This window comes from Rattus rattus, chromosome 8, assembly GCF_011064425.1.
Source record: "Rattus rattus isolate New Zealand chromosome 8, Rrattus_CSIRO_v1, whole genome shotgun sequence".
Classification (NCBI taxonomy): domain Eukaryota; kingdom Metazoa; phylum Chordata; class Mammalia; order Rodentia; family Muridae; genus Rattus; species Rattus rattus.
In genome coordinates, this window is record NC_046161.1 from 104857263 (window position 1) to 104876130 (window position 18868).

General features: G+C 50.2%; 1 protein-coding gene across 1 annotated transcript in view; it reads right to left on the bottom strand.

The window, feature by feature from the left end:
- The window catches only part of Fbxl2 (F-box and leucine rich repeat protein 2), a 48559-nt gene that overhangs the window by 14649 nt on the left and 15042 nt on the right, over window positions 1–18868 (bottom strand). Inside the window, exons 3-5 of the mRNA XM_032910987.1 lie at window positions 8722–8776; window positions 8354–8428; window positions 5992–6086 (exon numbers count right to left, since the gene is read on the bottom strand). Coding sequence (XP_032766878.1) covers window positions 5992–6086; window positions 8354–8428; window positions 8722–8776 — 225 coding nt within the window. The remainder of the gene's footprint in view (window positions 1–5991; window positions 6087–8353; window positions 8429–8721; window positions 8777–18868) is intronic.

The window sequence follows — 18868 nt, forward strand, 5'->3', positions numbered from 1 at the left end:
GGGTCTCTGGGCAGGGCTAGGAAGGTGGAGACGAAACCCAAGCAGTTCATGAGGCTCGGCAGGGGCGAGAGGGATAGATGCCGGCAGCTGCCATGCGTGACCCTGACATGTGCAGGAGAGCCGCTACCCGCTACTGGGGAAAGTCTCAGCTAGAATCCTGACACCAGACCATCTCCTCGGCCCTTTGGTGGGGTACACTGGCTACCTCTACCTGCAAAGACTTAAAACGGTGTCACTGTTTCTAGGGTGGTGGGGACCATGGGCTTCCAAGTGCTACAGGAGCACAGTCCCTCGAGCCTGCCAGCCCCAAGCCTCACAAAGCCCCAAACAACAGTCAAATCGATGAAGGCTTAAACTCCCAACAGCAGTTATAGGAACGAAAGGCGCTGAAGGTCCTCGCTGAGTCGTGCGGATGCTGGGCCGCTATGGTAGAGTGGCGGTATTTTATGGAGACACAAGAGGTTTTTATTCATTTGAGAAGAAAGCATGTTATGTTTTAAATATGAAAACCCAGTGACCAAGCTGAAAATGTTCTGGACGCGCTGACCACAGACCAGCTAGGGCAGGAAGAAGGTCAGTGCGATGGAGGCTCACGGGGACACTGAAGTAAAGTGAAGAACTGTGAGGGGGGTGTGGGGGGATCAACGTATAAAAATGAATCAGTTTTCTCTTCCTACTGACGAACAGTGAAGAAGTCTGGAGTATACAGCTTGCAGCAGCACTTCAGAGATTTAGATCCTCCCCGCTGGAGGGATGGCTCAGCGGTTAGGAGCACATACTGCCCTTGCAGAGGACCTGAGTTCAGTTCCCAGCACACGTATTAGATGGCTCAGCTCTAACTCCAACTCCAGGGGATCGGGTGACCTCTTCTGGACTCCTTGGGCACTGTACTCAAATATACCCACCCCATCCCACCCCACCCACTGCCAATGGATAAACATGTGCACATAATTTAAAATATTTTTTTTTGGAAAAAATATTTAGAACTAAGTATGACAAAATATGTATGCAACTTTCGCACACCTCAGGACAAGCTTCGAGGAGCTGAACACTTGAAGCTAACTTTGTAGCTCTGTAAGCAGGGCTGGAAAACAACTGTCTGGTTTCAAGACACGATGGCACTAGCCATTAGAGTGTGTGGCGGACTGTAAGTCACAGATTATACCAGAGTAACTGGGTATCTGTAGCCAGAACCCAAATCCAAATGTGTGCCCTAAATGTGTGCCCTAGTCCACATATAAAGACCAGCTCTCATCAGGGGCAGGGCTCAGTGGGAAAGCTCGGCATGAGTGAGATCCTGGGTTCAACGACCAACAACTTCCCCCAGATAGTCAAACTAGGCCTGGAAGACGTGGTTCCGCCGTTCAGAGCACTGACTGCTCTTCCTGAGGTCCTGGGTTTAATTCCCAGCACCTACACGACAGCTCACAACTGTCTGTAACTCCAGTTCTAGAGGCGTGACAGGCCTGACACCCTCACTCACTCATACATGCAGGCAAAACCACAAAGCATATGCAATGTCTTTTTTTTTTTTAAAGTCAGGATTCGAGTTAAAACTACGAAGCTTCTAAGGGGTGGGTCATAGGGGGTCCAGCAGTCAGGAGCACTGTTTACTTTCCCGGCACCCACATGGCAACACAACTTCAGTTCCAGGACATTTGATGCCTGCTCTGGCCTCAGTAGGCACCAGGCACACATGCTGCATTCATAAAGGCATTCACACATACATATCAAATAAAATCAAAGAACTCTGAAGACTTTCACAAGGCAGGCACAGCATAGGGCGTGTGTGACCCCAGGAACACAGAAGTGCTATGTTCCATAAGGAAGAACTCTGTGAAATGCCTTTCATTAAAAACTCCCCTTCAGGGGCTGGAGAGATGGCTGCCCAGTTAGTAGCACTGGCTGTCGTTCCAGAGGATGCAAGTTCAGTTCCCAGCACCAACATGGTGGCTCTCAAATCCATAACTCCAGTTCTAGAGAAACCCAATGCCTTCTTCTAGCCTCTGCGGATACTGCACACACACGGTACACATAAATGCATGCAGGCCCACACAAACACAACAATTTACAAATTAAATCAATCTGCAAAGCGACTTCCTTTCAGACAGGCAGTTAGGAGCCTGGGCGAGCACCCCTGCAAAGGTGCTGTGCAAAGCACTGGTATCTAAAACATATTAAGAATTCTCAAAAGTCAATAAAAAACAACCAATGAAAAAATGGACACATGACCTGGACAGACATTTCCCCAAATGATCCATGGACTCAAAGCATTAACGCACTGGGCAGCATCGGAGAGACAGAGAAGAGAACAGGTGTCACCAAGCCAAAGTGAAGGGGACACACCAGCCACACCAGGGATTGCAGGAATGTGAAGAACTGTAAGTCCCAGAGCACACCGGAACTTACAACCCTACATTCCGTTTGCAAAGTAGATTGGAGGCTTCATCAAAGTCAAAGTGGGACTGGGGGGACACGGAGATGGCCAAGATGCTCGGGGCCAGGCCTCGTGGCCTGAGGCTGATGCTCAGAAAGCCTGGGGCAGCAGAGAGCCAGGCTTGTGTGCTGACCTCCAGCACAGTCCGTGGCATGTGTGCATGCACACACGCAAGTAAGTGTTGAAGAGGGGGGGGGAGAGGCGTGTGTGCCTGGGTCAAAGCAGGGGCTGAGGAGCCGAACAAGCAGGTGACCCTGAGTTTGATCCCCAGTCCCCAAACCAAAGCGGCACACACAGGTTTGTGATCCCAGTACCAGGAGGCAAAGAAAGGCAGATTTCAAGAACTCATTGGCCAGAGAGCCTAGCATACTTGGTGCTGCGTGCGTGCGTGCGTGCGTGCGTGCGATGGTGGAATGTTTGCCTAACATGTTAAAGTCCTGGTTTTGACCCCTTGCACCACAAGACACAAAAGTGAGGCTGGCATGGTGCACGTCTGTAATGCCAGCACTTGAGAGGCCAGCAGGAGAAGTTGAAGGCCAGCTACACAGAGAGACCTTGTCTTCTGCAAGCAAGCAAACGTCTGTAAGCACGTACTTACACGGCCCAACTGCTTTATTCCCGGAGAAATGAACACTCCCAACAGCTTTATCTGTAATGGTGCAAACTAGAAAGACCCCTGATGTCTGTAAACAGAAGTGAGCACAAGCAGCAGATCCCCAGCTGAGGGTGGCTGCACGGGCGCGCACACACACACACACACACACGTACACGCACACGCACGTACACACACACACACACGTACACGCACACGCACACACACAAACAGCTGACAGTGGCTGCAAGGGACACACTCCCACCCACACACACATACACACTGCAGAAGATCCCCTGGCTGACAGGGGCTGCCTGGGACCCCCACTGCAGATTCCTTGACTGACAGACAAAGTGGTTGGACCTGGACTTTTAGTGGTTATCTGACAAAGTCAGGCAGTGAGTAGACATCACATTTTGAATTTTGGTTTCCCTGCCTTGGTGTGGTGGAGTACAGCAGTCTGAATCTGCACTGGGTCCCTTAGACTCTGTAGGATTTTGAGGAGAGGGATCTCGACAGAGGAAGCAGGGTGCGGGGAGTGGGCCCCTGGAGCTACCTTCCCCTGGCTCCTTCCTGTCCTGCGCTCTGCTTCCTGTTCATCGACAGCTGTCTCTGTCACACAGAATCAGTACACACAGGGGCAGACGGCTCAGACCAAGCCTTCTGAAACTGGGAGCTGAAATAAGCTTCGTCTCAGTGACCACAGCTCCCAAGCACCTGTGGTCAGACTCTCAGGGGGAGGGGGTGACACAAGCATCTGTAGCCAGAAACCCTCCAGAGTGTACGGGGGCACAGCTGGACGAACACCGAAACCCAGAGAGACAACGCTGTGTTTAGATGCAGACACTCAATAAAGCATATAAGACACTCACAACCACGCAATGAGACGGACTTTGTGCTGGATGGATTTGCTCAGCTCTGTGGTCATTGCAGTGTTCTAAACACACCTAGAGCTAGGCTGAGCTGTGAGGTTCAGTGAGGCTGGTCTATTAAATACAACCGTAAGAGGTTACCTTTATTCACTGGTATGTATATGTGCACATGAGTGCAGGTGCCCATGGAGGCCAGCAGGGGGCGCTGGATCCCTGGAGCTGCGGTTACGGTAGGGTCTGAGCTACCTGACACTGGTGCTGGGAACTCCAAAGACCACGAGCTCTTAACCCCTGAGCCATCTCCCCAGCCTCTTCAGACAGACAGGTTTACAGGCTGTGAGCCTGGCACCTGTATCGGAGGAAGGATTGCTGCTCAGCCATAAAAAGGAAACAATCAGTTGGTATTTACGGCGACGTGAAGGAATCCCGGAGCAACTGCACTGAATGCCAGGAACCGTGCACACAGGAGCAGAGGCTCCCTCTGATGCAGAGACCAACGTAATCCATACAGATTTTGGGTCTCAAATTCAGAACAAGCCAGTTCTTGTTTCTCTCAGCAGGGTTTTCCTAGTGAATCAGGGTTTCCATTCCACGGTGAGAAGGTATTCCTCATCAGGCAGTGGTGACGCACACCTTTAACCCCAGCCCTCAGGAGGCAGAGACAGGAGGATTTCTGGGACCTCCAGGCCAGCCAGGGCTACATCATGAGATTCTAAGACAAAAGAACAAGCAAACAATGGAGTGGCCTTTGATATTCCCACTAGCAAGCCTCATTTTCACATTCATTTTGGTGTCTTCAGTGAGACAAGTGTCTCATGTCCATGTCTTGCACTGTAAGCTACCTCAGGCCTATAGGTGCATGCCCTGCCATACCCTGCTTCCACTTCACTGACGTACAAAACTTCATAGGCAGAAAAGCCTGCCCGAGGGCCCGAGCTAGTCATTAAGTTATTGGTCTATCTACGCTGTCCACAATGACAGCTTCATTGCGGCATTTTCCACTCTGGTGGGCGCTGAGTGATGACCACAGTCACGCCGCGTGGCCTGCATCTACCCTCCTTTCCTCTACTTTCCACGGTATCCCTGCTTAGACCATCCTCATGGAGGCTGAGTGGTGTGGATCTGTGAGTTCAAGGCCATCCACAGCAAGTTCCAGGACAGCCAGAGCTACATAATAGAGAGATTCTGTCTTTTATTTATTTATATTTTAATCTTTTATGGGCTGGAGAGATGGCTCTGCAGTAAGAATGCTTTCCTCCAAGCCTGACGTCATCGTTAGCTTCATCTATCAGCTATATATAAACCTGGAGTCACCTGGGGAGAGGTGACAACGACTGGGTAGAGTCTCCAACCTCAGCTTCACCTGGACTGCCCTGTGGCCAGCTCTGGGATGTTATCTTAACTGCTAATCAATGAGGGCGGGTCCAGCCCACGGTGGGTGACACCATCCCTAAGCAGGTGGCTCCGGGCTGTGTAAGAAAAGAGGCTTAGCCAGCCAATGAGCAGCGGCCTCTATGGCCTCTACCTCAAGCTACTGCCTTGGCTTCCCTCGATGTTGGACTGTAACCTGTCAGTCGAATAAACCTTTGCTACCCCAGCAAACCACGGCTACCTAGGAGGACGGGGGTACGCATAGCTGCACAGGGATGCCGACTGCTGTAATTAAGGTAAAATAATGCAATAATCCTGTCCCATCATGAATACGCAAAAATCTATCTTACCATAAAGGCATTTCTGAAAGAGTTGCTTTGTGTGTGAGTAAAGTCTCTTAAGAAACTAGAGAGATGGCCGGAGGGGGTTGGGGAGAAAGGGACAGAGGAGACTGAGCAAATCCAGGACTCAGCACTGATTTGATGTGCACCCTGGCACTCCACACGTGCTCCATAACCTCCCCCCTGGCATCCAGGAGACAGAGCTCACACTAGGCAGGTGAAGCCATTTGTCTCCAGGCTGTACCCCTCATGTCAGTGGCCTGTTCTTCCAAATCACCACAGAAAGGAAGGAAGAAAATCTAGGCCGAGTTTGCTTTGCTTTTTCTGATGTCAACCATCAGCTGCTGTGACCGAGTGGTCACTGTGTTTGTCACTCACTTCAAGGAGGAGTCCCCGACGCCGATGCAGCCACGCAAGCTGAGCTTTCTAAGGAAGCCCCCGCACCTCTTGGAGATGTTTTCCACCACTCGGCCCTTAAATGGAGAAAGATGAGAAGCGGTCACTTTTGCATCCGGCTTATGTCTTACCAGTGTAAAATGCGCTGTGAGCGTGGTGCACGCTGAATTGTCAGTGTGCTTGTCCGTCAGTGCGCTTGTCCGTCAGTGCGCTTGTCCCAGTGCAATCGGAGTCCATCCTTGCCCCAGGCACTGAGGACCGCGTTCTCCAGGGCAGCACAGTGAGGACTCTCTGAAAGCCTCACTGCCTGGCAGAGGGTTTGGACACAACCTCCCCAAACACAAGGTGACTCAACCGTAGCTGTGGCAGCCACTGGGAGAATAAAATCGTGCTGCTGAAGGGGAAGTCAATCTGTAATGTGCGTGTATTATGTGTGTGTGTGGTGTGCAGTTATGCACAGCCATCTTGGCAGAGATCTGTAAGCAGTGAACTTTCTAGGACACGAGCCACAGCATCCAAGGGGCTGGCACTCACTGATACCTGGCTAACATTGCAGCTGGGTTGCAAGTCTGAACCTTGACCCCGGCCTGTCCACCATGCTTGAGGATTACTGAGCTAATTTTAAAGATATATATTCTAATTTATGTGTATGTCTGTGAGTACCCGCAAAGGCCAGAGAGAGTGCTGGATCCCTGGAACTCAAGCACTTGCTTGTAAGCTACCCTGCATGAGTGCTGGGAACTGAACTTGGGTCCCCTAGAAAAGCACGAAGCGCTTTTAACACTGAGCCACCCCTACCTTGAGTTTATCATTTTTAAAGCAAGGTTACTAAGGGGAAAAAACGATTAGGACTCGGAAACCTCAGGCTGTAAGCACCTAACAGCTGAACCCCGCAGCATCCGTGTCTCTCCATTTTGAGAATTTCTTTATTCTTCCTTCACTGGAACAAAAGTTTCTTATACCAGAATTAAAAAAAAACAGTCTTGGTGACAATTACAGGTCACTGCCTCTAAGAGGGAAATACCAAGACCTCTGCCAGTTCGATATTTATTCAATAACCCTGTTACCCGCTAGGCCTAACGACCACAGGAGCACATTGTTAGAAGGAGGGGCTCCGCGGAGAGCAGGGCCTTCCAGGAGCACGAGGCCCCAGAGTTGAACTGTAACGCAGGGCGCGGTCACTTCCTGTGACTTTGAGAATCTCGGGCAATGTTTTCATTACATTCATCTGTCCCCAGTCGCTCCCAGACCCGCCTCTCCCTTACCCCACCGCCCTGTGGGTTGTTTCTGTCTTGTTTGTCACCCAGTAAGTCCAGTTTGTGATGTCCATACACTTGGGGGGAGGGTGCCCCTCCGCTGGGACAGACAGCTCACCAAGGACAATGTTCTTAAAGGGCTCCCTGCTCTCCGACATCAACGGCTGTGGTGAAGAGCATTTTCAGTAACTATGAAAGCTGGGGAGGAAATGTACAACTTATTTTTTACTTACTTACATGTGTGTACGTATAGAAATGCCATGGTCCATGGGTGAAGGTCAGAGAGCAATTGGCAAGAACCTGTTCTCTCCTTCCGCCATGTGCTGGGGCCCCAGGACTGAACTCACATAGTCAAGCTCGGTGGCAAGTGCCTTTGCCCACTGAGCCATCTCTGGTCTCATGTAAGTGCCTCACCTCAGGGAAACAGGCACGCATGCTCAGAAAGAGTGACACTGGAGAGAAGCCCTGAGCTCCGTGACGTCAACACTTTATTCTGCCGTGGCTGTGAACCCGCCGGCGTGTAACCCAGTTCCCTCATGCGTAAGTGCTTGACTCAAGCTGTTTCTCCCTCAGCCTCTTCAGGCCGATCTTTAACGTTAGTTTATCTTGTTATAGGTCTGTGTGTTTGCCTGTGTGAGTTTACGTGTGCAGTGTGAATACTGGAACCCTCAGAGGCCAAGGAGGGCATCAGATTGCCTAGAACAAGAGTTACAGAGGGTTGTGACCAACCATGTGGCACTGGGAACCAAGCCCGGGTCCTGTGCAGGAACGGCTGGCACCCCCCCCACCATGAGCCATCTCTGCAGTCCCCTGCCCACCTGGTGTGGGTACAGAGAGACCCTGTCTCCAAAAACACTACCACCAACGGGACCAGAGATGCCTCAGTGGGTAACGGCGCCTGTTCCCAAGCTGGGAACCGGAGTCTGATTCTTGGAACCTGCTTGGCGGGAGGTGGGAAACAACTCCTCCAATTTGTTCTCTCTCTATCTACCCTTTGGCAAGTGTACACGCATGCACATGCACGCGCACACCAAACTAACTAGCTAAAAACTAGCTAACTAACTAACTAGCTAGCTGAATTTACTTACCTCTACATCTGTTTGAAAGTTAAAAAGATCCACTCGTTGCCAGTTGCTACCATCCAGGGCTAAGATGTTCCAGGCCTGGGAGATGGACAGAAAAGAGAAGGCCGAGTGAGGGGCGTGAGCTGAATGACTTCTATTCTCGGTGTATATTAAGTGAAAACAAAGGATACAATTATAACCCTGTTATTTCCCCCACCCCTTTTTTATTGGATTTTTTAAAAATTTATTTACATTTATTCCCAGTTTCCTGTCCATAAACCCCCATCCCATCCCCCAACCCTGTTATTTTAATAGACAAGGTTTAACTATAATGTTTTGTTTGAACCAAGCCTGTCCCTCTCACTGACACTAATAGTCAGGCAATACTCTACCTTGGAAATCTGTGCACATCGACATAGAGTTACGATATCCAAGAAGGAGAATATTCTAGAGAAAGAGAGAAAAGGCAAGAAGATAAGATGGTGTCAATATTTTAAATTAGAACTTGAAAATCTAAAGTATGGTCTGACACAGACTTCCCGAGAGCCCCGGCTGGCAGCACAGGGCATACACCGAGTTCTTGCCGCTGCTGGAAAAGTCTAAGAGTCTGCGTTTGCCTAGTCTGCTCTAGTCCCTTCACACGAATTCTCTGAAAACAGAAGTCACCGAACCTCGGTTTCTCCTGCCCTGAGAAGCAGACGTGGAAAACAGACCCTTCTTCAGCCTCCTTGGAGACCAGCACTGGGGTTTCCCCGGTGCTGAGGCTGGGCTAACTAGCTCCCCGCCCTGCCCAACACACAGCGCCAACCCCTGGTGTATATCCCCAACAGGTTCAGACATGCGGGTCCAAAAGTGTGAGGAGAAAACCATTTGGTTAGGTGTCTCTGTTCAGCTGGCAAAGAGCTCCCTCTCTACGTGGTTTTTCCCGACCCGTAATGGCTTTGAAGGAAGGTGGCCACAGGTGGGCGTGGCAGGGCCTCAGGGCGTCTCTGACACCAGAGTGGGCACACTGTATGTGCACCGCAATACAGGGGGCTGGATGTGTGAGAGCAGGCGCAGTGCTGTGTGGGTGAAAAGGAGATGTGTGAGGAAGGCGACAGCTGAGACAGCAAACAGGCGCCAATAAAGTTCCCCAAATTCTTCAAAGTGACAGCCACGTGGAGATAAATTTCTGTGGGCTCAGCGATGAATGACAGAGCCCTAGAATACCACAGCACTGCACACTACCATGTGGACCTACACAGTACCACGGGGCCGAGAGATGGCAGACATCGCTTGCCAATGCTCTGTGAACACGAGGGGTAGACACCTAGGGCTGCACTGGCCTTAACAGACTAAGTGCATAAATGCCAGTGGCTGACCTGAGTGCTGACATACCAAGTCATACTATTTTTCCCCAACATAATATTTTTATTGGTTATTTGGGAATCTCACATAATGGACTCTAATCACTTCCCAGCCCTCCCAGGCCTCCCAGCCCCGCCCCTTGTGACCTCATCCAAGAAGGAGGAGGAAGAGGAGGAAGAAGAAGAGGAAGAGGAGAGGAGGAGGAAGATGAGGAGGAGGAAGAAGGGGAGATGACAAACACAAAGTCAAATTATTGTTGCCCATATCTCACTGGAACATGGTCCAATTTCCAGTGGCCAGCCCCTGCGAACTGAGTCCTTCCCCACCCCCACCCCCACCAGAAGCCATCAACTGAGCAAAGCTACACTTGATCATCCCCATCACAATTTTTTTTATTACTTAAAAAGTTGCATATTTATCTTGCTTTCTGACTCTGCTTGTGCCCTCAACACTTTCACAATGATTTTCTGCTCCTCAGAAAGGAAAGCCCGCTGATCCTGTCACGGACACACTCGGCACACATGGAGCCACCATAGGCCTGCTGATGCTTCTCTGTCTTAGACAATCTCACCCGGACTTGGGGGTCTCACATGGACCCCGTGAAGTCTGCCTCGGCACCCACCGCATGCAGATCTAGGTGCTTTCCCAACCTTCTTGGTGTAAAGGTGAACAATCCTGTTGCCAGGGGTTCGAGACAGCTTGGTTATGTTAGAGGCTGTATTGGAGGAAAGCCTACGACGGTTGTCAAACGCTGGACCATCCTGAGCGCCTCTAAGTGCTGTCCCCAGAAGAGCCCTATCACAATTTTTGAGGAGTTCTCTCCAATGGCTTCCTGTCTATACTGTTTCTTTTGAGGGGTGGGGTGGGGGAGAGGTTGTCTCAGAAGGCCGTCTCTGTCTTTCATTCTCAACTGTGAGCCTGCAGTACTCTGTAGCAGGGCAATAAATGTGTATGCTTACGACTGGGTCTCTGCACACCTACGTGACCTCCATGGGAATTTATCTTGCTCACCTACAGACCCTCCTGCCCCAGCAGCCACTCTGATAGCTCACACGTGGTCCCACAGACTGCCCGTGCGCACATTTCACGCTGAGGTCTAATCCTGAAGGGTGTGATAAGGTAAGAGGTCAGCTAGGGTCTCCATGAAAGTCCTCAAGGGCATAACACTCAGAGAGTCAATCTACTGTCTCAGTAGAACGACACATTTGATTATAAGGACAGCCAGACTGTGCACCGTGAGTCACACACGGGCTACTTGTTACTCACTGGTCACAACTACACTAGGAGAGGACTACTGTGTCCAGTTCAGAGTGTGTGTGTGTGTGTGTGTGTGTGTGTGTGTGTGAGAGAGAGAGAGAGAGAGAGAGAGAGAGAGAGAGAGAGAGAGAGAGGAGAGGGTGGCACATGCTGTTTGGAAAAATCTAGATTCAAACTCTGAACAAGACCTTGTATATTGAACAGATAGGAACCAAGTGGGCCTCAGTGCACGCGCCTGCTCTCTTGCGGTTACTCAGCTTCAGTCACTGAAGGAAAAGTGAATCATCCTGGGGCATTTACATCCAGTTCCCCACACACATCCTTAAACTGAACGCAATTTCATTTCCATAATCAGACATGGTGACATTTCCAATGGCCAAGCTACAACTCACACCAGTTCCTGACTCGGGGCTTGATGGACAAAATAGACGCTGACAGACAGATCCTAGCGCACAAGGGAGGAACAGAAAGAACTGGCCAAGGAAAGTGTGCAGCAGGTGAGGGTGCCTGCTGCCCGGCCTCATGACCCCCCAAGTTCCTCCCTCTCTCTCTCTCCCCTCCCCACACACAGAGTAATTTTTACAAATAAAAACAAAAAAGAAACAATTGCTAAAGTATGAGAGTCATGGCCCCTTAAGGGGTTGCCTCTGAAAAGTTGCTCCCAGCTTCTCCATGACAGTACCTGGAGTGCAGTTATACAATGAAAGGAAGTAGTGAAGATTATAGCTGTGATGCCAACATGTCAGACCCTGGGATGGGCGGGGTGGGGGAGATGGCCTCTAGGCAGGCCCAATGGAGTTACCCTTACTACTTGAGACTGGAGGTCGGGAAGCTGGCTGTGTGATTTAGGGGCTGTGTGATTCAAGGGCTGAGTCCTGAACAGAATAAACAGGAGGGGAACTGAGCGCCAGAGCTCATTACTCTCTGCTGGACCGTGGCTACGACGTGACCAGTGTCCCCAATCCAAGCTTGCCCCTCCCCCGCAGTGGGTGCAGATCACTCTGAGGACCATAATGGACATTTTCATCTTAAGTTGCCTCATAGCTGGAATAGTGTATCACAGCAATGACACAAGTCTACTTGTAGACATGATAGCTGTTCCGTTGGTCCGTCTGTCCTGCCCCCGTAAGTCCCGTTACAGAGTTCTGCCCAATGTTTTGAAGTCCCCTCATGCATGAAATCCCTTATCTGAATTTAATTAATATTTCTAGAATCATGTCGACTTGCATAAAAAATTCTGAAATTTACTGATATTACACTGGATTGCGGGAAACTTGACAGAGTCAAACATTTTAGAATATCAGAAGAGAAAAAAAATCCACGCACACAAAACCAGTCAAAACTTCTGAAGTCATCTAGTGAGGTAAAGCACATTCTCCATTACTGGGCTGACCTCTCACACTGCCCTTCCCTCCTGGAGACTTAATGTCTTCATGAAGAGAAATCCTGTTAGCACTTATGTAGGGGCGTTTGTGATGAATCTTTTTCAGGTTGAATTTTCTTGAAAAGGTTTATTTTTAATTAAAATTTATTACTTGTGTCTAAATGGCATGTGTGTGTGTGTGTGTGTGTATGAACAGTGTCGGTGTGTATGGGTGTGGACAAACTATATAATTCATCATATAAATCTGATGAAGCTGGTTCTCTTCCTACCTTAACCTGGGTCTCTGAACCTTTACCTGCTGAGCCATCTCAGCGGCTCAGGCCTTTTCTGTTGTTTGAAACAGGGTCTCTCTACGTAGCCCTGACTGTCCCAGAATTCGCTATGTAAACCAAGCTGGATTCGAACTCAAGAGAGATCGACTTGCCTCTGCCCCCGAGCGCTCAAATTAAAGGTGTGCACTACCACGCCCAGCTCCAGGCTCTCCGTTTTACAGGTAACACAGACTATAGAGTCTGAGGCCTGGAGAATGCTCCTTCAGCACTGTAGCAGACATCTTCCCTTTCGAGCCATCGCTCGCAAGACCCAAGCGCGTGCTCTGGTCACCGCTCCTCCACGCTGCAGGCCCACTGTTCGGATCTGTTTGGGTTTTGTGTTTTTTTAGCATGTTGGTCACCGTGTGTGTTCACATGGAATTCACTGCTTTTTGACCTGTGGGTTGTCTGTAAGCAGGTTTGAAAGCTCTGGGGCCATTGTCAAACATCTGTGTAACTGTCCCTTCTTACTGGGCCTGCTGCTCACATGCAGCCATGCCGCCTGCTTACTTCGTTGTTGTTGCTGCTGATGCTGACGCTACTGTTATGTTGGGACAGGGTTCTCTGTGTAGACCAGGCTGGGCTCCAACCCAGAGGTCTGCCTGCCTCCGCCTCTGCCTCTGCCTCCCGAGAGTTAAGATTGAAGGAGTGCGCCACGGCCTGGCTAGTCATTAGTTTATAATCTCTGTGTGTAGCTGTGTGGAAGTGAATGTGGGTCCCCTGGGAGGCCAGAGCTGTCAGCTTAAAGCTGGTCACAGGCAGGTGTGAGTCACTTGATATGGTGCCGGGATCGGAACGCTGTGACAGCAGGCTGCATCTTCCTCACTGAGCCGTCTCTACAGCTCACTTCTGCCCCTCGACAGAGAGGTTCTACTGTCTCGTAAGGCATGCCCTCTTCCCTCTGCATATGGCTTTCCTGTAGATCTTTCCCGAATCTTACGCTGGCTGCCGTGCAGAGCTCAGCTGGTCTCAGTAACCAGGGCACCCACGAAGGCGTCTGCCTACTTGTATTTGCTTAGATCATTCCAGGTCCTAGGAAGAACGTAACTTTTTAACTTTTAAATGGTTTATTAACCATTTAGTACTAGCACAGGGCAATTTGAGATAGTTGCCCCATCCCCTCCCCTCCAGGGAAATCAACCCCAATGGGGCAAATCATCTCAATGCGGAGGGAACACTGGACCAGAGATCCCGCCATTTTATAGACTGAGCAGGAAGGTGGAAAGGGGTGGGAAAGGACTGAGGACTGCTTTATAGTGGGGATTAAATGTCTTCAAGGTTTTATCCTAGGAGAGGTGCAGGTGTGCATGAGACGTGGCCGCTGAGGTGGGCTTCAACTCCCCTTGAACACTGCAAAGCACTCCGAATGAGTCTGGTACGGTGAGGACAGCTTCTCCCTAAGTGGTTTACCAGGATCACCTCAAACTTCCTTCCACATGGACAACAGCCATTTTTCTCTTCTCTGTTGTATCCTCCACAGGAAAGCTGGGTGGGGGTTGGGGGTTGGGGGTGGGGTCCCAGTCCACGGGGTGGCTTTTGTTTGGTTTTTGGCTTACTTCCCAGAGCACTGGCGTCATCTGGAGGTTGGGCGCCTGCTCATTCCTAGTCCTCAAGTTCAGGTAAAACTACATCAGCTCACTGGCCACCGGCTGAGTCCAGCACCCTGGACTTTTAACTATTGTAGGTGAAACAAAAGAGGCTTAGATGCACTCTCTGCAAACTCTTCTGAATCTATGACTACAAGGATCCAAAGGCCCAGGCAACTGTGGATGGCCCCGCCCATCCTGGCAGGATCTGAGGAGGAGTGAATGGGGGGAAATTTTAGGGCAAAGACTTTTGTTGTGTTTGGGCCTCTGAAACATGGCTGGTTTAGTTTCTATAAAACTCAATACGGCTTCGTGAGATTGCACAGTGGATAAAGGTGCTCTCGGCCAAATCTGAAGACCCGAGTTCGGTCCTGGGAACCCACGTGACAGGAGGAGAGAATCAATTCCTGTCAGTTGTCCTCCAACCCCCATGTGTCCTCCAGAGCACGTGCACATGGATGGAACACATTAAAAACAAGAACAGCAGCCCCTCAGGCCCGTGCGCCTACACCAGTGCTGGGTGTGGAACCTGGGTGTGGAAGCAGCTACAGCGCCCGGGTCACCCTCCATGGCCCCCATGAAAATCAGTCCGTCCCTCTGGCCTCCCGTGTCCTCTGATCTTCACTCGCTCTAAACAAAGTCTGATTTCACCTTTCTTGTCTATAATTAGTCTTATGTTCCTCAAAGAAGCAAACATCTTCATGGCCTCCTAACCAAATAGGAAAAACACTTTTCTTTTTTACATTTTATTTTGAGACAGGGTCTCACTCTACCTCAGGCCAGCCTAGAGCTTGCAGCAAACCTCCTGTCTCAGGCTCCCAAGCACTGAGCCATCATCCCTGGCATCTAAGGACGTTTTTAACCTCTACCTCTCTCTTACCTTGCATCACTCTCCCTGCAGCCTAAGGTTCATCAGCTCTGAGCTGTAAGCTTCCCCACTGCTCTGGTCATCCTCTCCCAGCACCCACGCTCCCGCTGACTCCTCCACATGGCGAAATTTCTTTCTAGCCGGGTGTGGTGGAACATGCAATTGATCCCAGCACTCGAGGAGGCAGAGGTGGGGGGAGGGGACTCTGTGAGTTTGAGGCCAGCCTGGTCTACAGTGAAGAGTTCCAGGACATCTGAGGCTGCACTGTAAGACCCTGCCTCAATCCAAATACTAATAATGAAATAAAAATAAAAATACTACTACCACTACCAGATTACGTTTATGGAAGATTTGCCTGTGCCCCTTATTTCCTGGTTGGTGCTGAGGTAAGATGTATAAATCTCTCTTTAGCCTGTGCTTTAACGTTAGCTCTGACCTTCATAAGAGATGCTTTTTGTGGGTGAGGTGAAATCCTGTGATGTAAAATCAACCACACAGTTCAGCAAATACTGGTGTTACACCGTCAGCTCTGACACAGTCCTGTCACCCAAGGGAAAGGCCGCACACCGCAGCCAGCCTCGTCCCTGGGCCTCTGGGAATCACCACCTCATGGATGGGCTCTGGGCTGAAAGGTGCCTCTCTGATCCTTCAGGTAAATGGAGGCATCAGACCCTGGGACATGACTCGCTTCCCTGGAGTGCTCCTTACGCTCCTACATGCTGACACACAGTCCTTCTGTGCAGCCATCTGCTGATGGGCATTTGGAGATGCTCCCTGGGCTCTCTTGAGCACCTCTGCCGTGGATATTTCTGTGCACGTGTCTGGTTCTCCGTGTTTGCATCACCGACTTGGGCTCATTTGCAGCCTCCATTTTAGGGTGGCAAACTAAGGTCTGAAAATATTAAGTGGACGAATTCCAGAAATGAGCAAGTTTAAATCTGTGTGTGTTGTTTCTCTTTTCCTTTGGGAGAAGGTCTCATTATATAGACCAGGGTGACCTCAGAGCTCACAGAGATCCACCTGCCTCTGCCCTGTGGTGCTGGACTGAGTGCATCGTTCTCTGTATTACCACTGGATGTTATCATTTACTCTGCTCCTCCGTGGATTCAACTTTGTCTGCACGCATAGGAAAGACCACCGTGCAGGGAGAACCGGAACCCACCCTGCCCGGTCGCTTGGGCTACTGGGATACACAGGGCTGCAGGGCACCCAAGAGAAGAAATCACCACCATGTGATTATTTTGTTTCTTTGTGAAGAATTGCCAACGGGTCACACCATTATGAAAACGACTTCATTATTACTGCCTCGCTTTAGAATAACTCAGCTCAGGAGACCAATTCTGGTCTCTCCCCTTGGTCACGTCCTATCACTGCTGCCCAGAGACCTGCCGTTGGTTACTGATGCAGCCTCTGGAAGTCTGGCTCAGGCTGCAGGTTTGTTTAGGCCACAGAACCTACAGAGCAGATAGAAGGAATCAATTCCCACCAGTTGTCCTCTGGGCTAGACAGAGTTACGCCAATTTGACACAAAGTAAAGTCAATGAGAGGAGGGAGTCTAAATTAAGAAGCCTCCATAAGAGGGCTGCGGGCCATTTTCTTAATTGGTGATTGATGGGGGAGGTGGGTGGTGCCATACCAGGGCTCATGGTCCTGGGTTTTATAATAAAGCAGTCTGAGCAAGCCATGGGGAACAAAGCAGTAAGCAGTACCAACCCTCCATGGCCTCCCCATGGGCTCCTGCCTCAGGCTCCTCCCTCTGGTTCCTGCCTCACTTGACTTCCGGTCCTCACTGTTCAAGATGATGTACCACGAGTGAAATAACCCCTTTCTCCTCAACCTGCTTTCAGTCATAGTGTTTCATCGTGTTTCGCTGCGGCAATCGCACCGTACCTCTAACATCCTCTGACTACATACGCACACCAGGGCACATCCCCAACCCACTTAAGGAGAGGTGGCTCAGTGGTGAAAGCCCTGGCTGCTCGTCCAGAGGGCCACATGCACACATGTGTAGTGGGTTTGGCCTAGTGCTGCTTGTATTCTAAGGTTAATTTTGGTCTCCCAAACTGCTTACACAAGTGTCTGCGGGTCCCTGCCCCCAGTTGGTTCTGATTGGTAAATAAAGATGCTGACAACCAATGGCTGGGCAGGACAGACAGAGGCGGGACTTGAGGATTCCGGGACTTGGGATCTGGAGGAGATGAGGAAAAGGAGATGGGCCCTGCCGGAGTGTGTACAGGAGAGGAGAAACGCCTGGCCTGAGAAGAGTGCAGGACAGAGAGGCATGGCCGCCACGTGAAGGAACCAGGAGAGCACAGCCCAGAGTGCAGTTGGGCAGCCCTCTGGGTCCGGAGCAACCAAGGTAGAATATAAAATTGAGTAAGTGGTAACTCACTCGGGATCATCAGCAGGAAGTGGATTAACTGCATGGAGCTTAGGAAGTGGCCCAGCTATTGTGTTAATTAAAGCATATCAAACTATAAGGCTGTGCGTGTGTCTTTCATTCAGGAATGCTCAGCATTAAGGCGGGTGGCAAACCGGCTGCCGGGATTTATTAATCAATTATTAATTCAACACACATGCAGGCAGAAGCGTCCAGTCTCTGGAGAACGCTGGGGCCTCTGGAACCTGTGCTATGGGTGGCTGTGAGGCACCGTGTGTGTCCTGGGAACAAAGCTGGGTCCTTTGCAGGGACTACTGAGCCCCTCTCCAGCCCCACTCTACTTAATTAGAACCATTATTTCTGCCTGTATTTTCACACTGGCCCCAGGGTACAGGATCCTGGTATCACATCTTTCTCTTCTGTGGTGACTGACAGACTGGAATGCAGCGCAGTCTACATGGTCGGCTGTCAGGTCCCTTTACCTGTATTACAGCCGAGAACCACACACTCGTCCCAGCCACAGACCGGTTAGACTCATGACCTCTAGAGCTGAGCAGGCTGTGAAATGGTGTTTGCAGTCCCCGGTGGGGTAAGAATTCAGCCAGGCCTGGTAGCACACACCTTCAGTCCCAGTGCTGGGGAGGCAGAGGCAGGCAGATCTCTGTGAGTTCAAGGCCGACCTGGTCAACATAGTGAGTTCCAGGACAGCCAGGGCTATGTAGAGTGTATGTTTGATATTTTACAAATAGATGTGAGAATTTAGAGGGTTTCTGCTGGATAATAAGACCAAAACAAACTACCCACCACTTTTAAGACTGTAGAGTGGTAAGTTTACAGAGGAAGAAACTTGAGGCTTGACACATGTGCCCTTCGAACTCTGACCCCACATGCTTACCAACTGTGGAATCTGGATTGAGACAGTTTGCCTCTGAGCCTGGTTTTTTGGGTTTTTGTTGTTGTTTTTCTCATCTACATAATGAAGATTAGTCAGGTCTACTGTGTCTCTTCAAGATTATCAAATGATGGTCAAATTGCTACGGTGTCCTCAAGAAACCTTATTTTTTGCTGGCTGTGGTAACGCACAGAGGAGCTCCGTGAGTTCAAGGTCAGCCTGGTCCACATATGGAGTTCCTGGCCAGCACTGGCCATACAGTGAGGGCCTGGCTCAAAACAGCAAAGGCAAAAGAGAAAGAGAAACGTTGGGCGTCCCCAGGAGGGAGTCTTCTGACTTCCATGGCAACACTGTAACCCACATGTCACACACAACAATAATAAACATTCATCCCCCAGGAGGGAGTCTTCTGACTTCTATGGCCACACTGGAGCCCACACATCACACATAATAATAATAAACACAATGCTTTAAAATGCTCAAAAGAATAATTAAGAATGGACAGTCCACACTA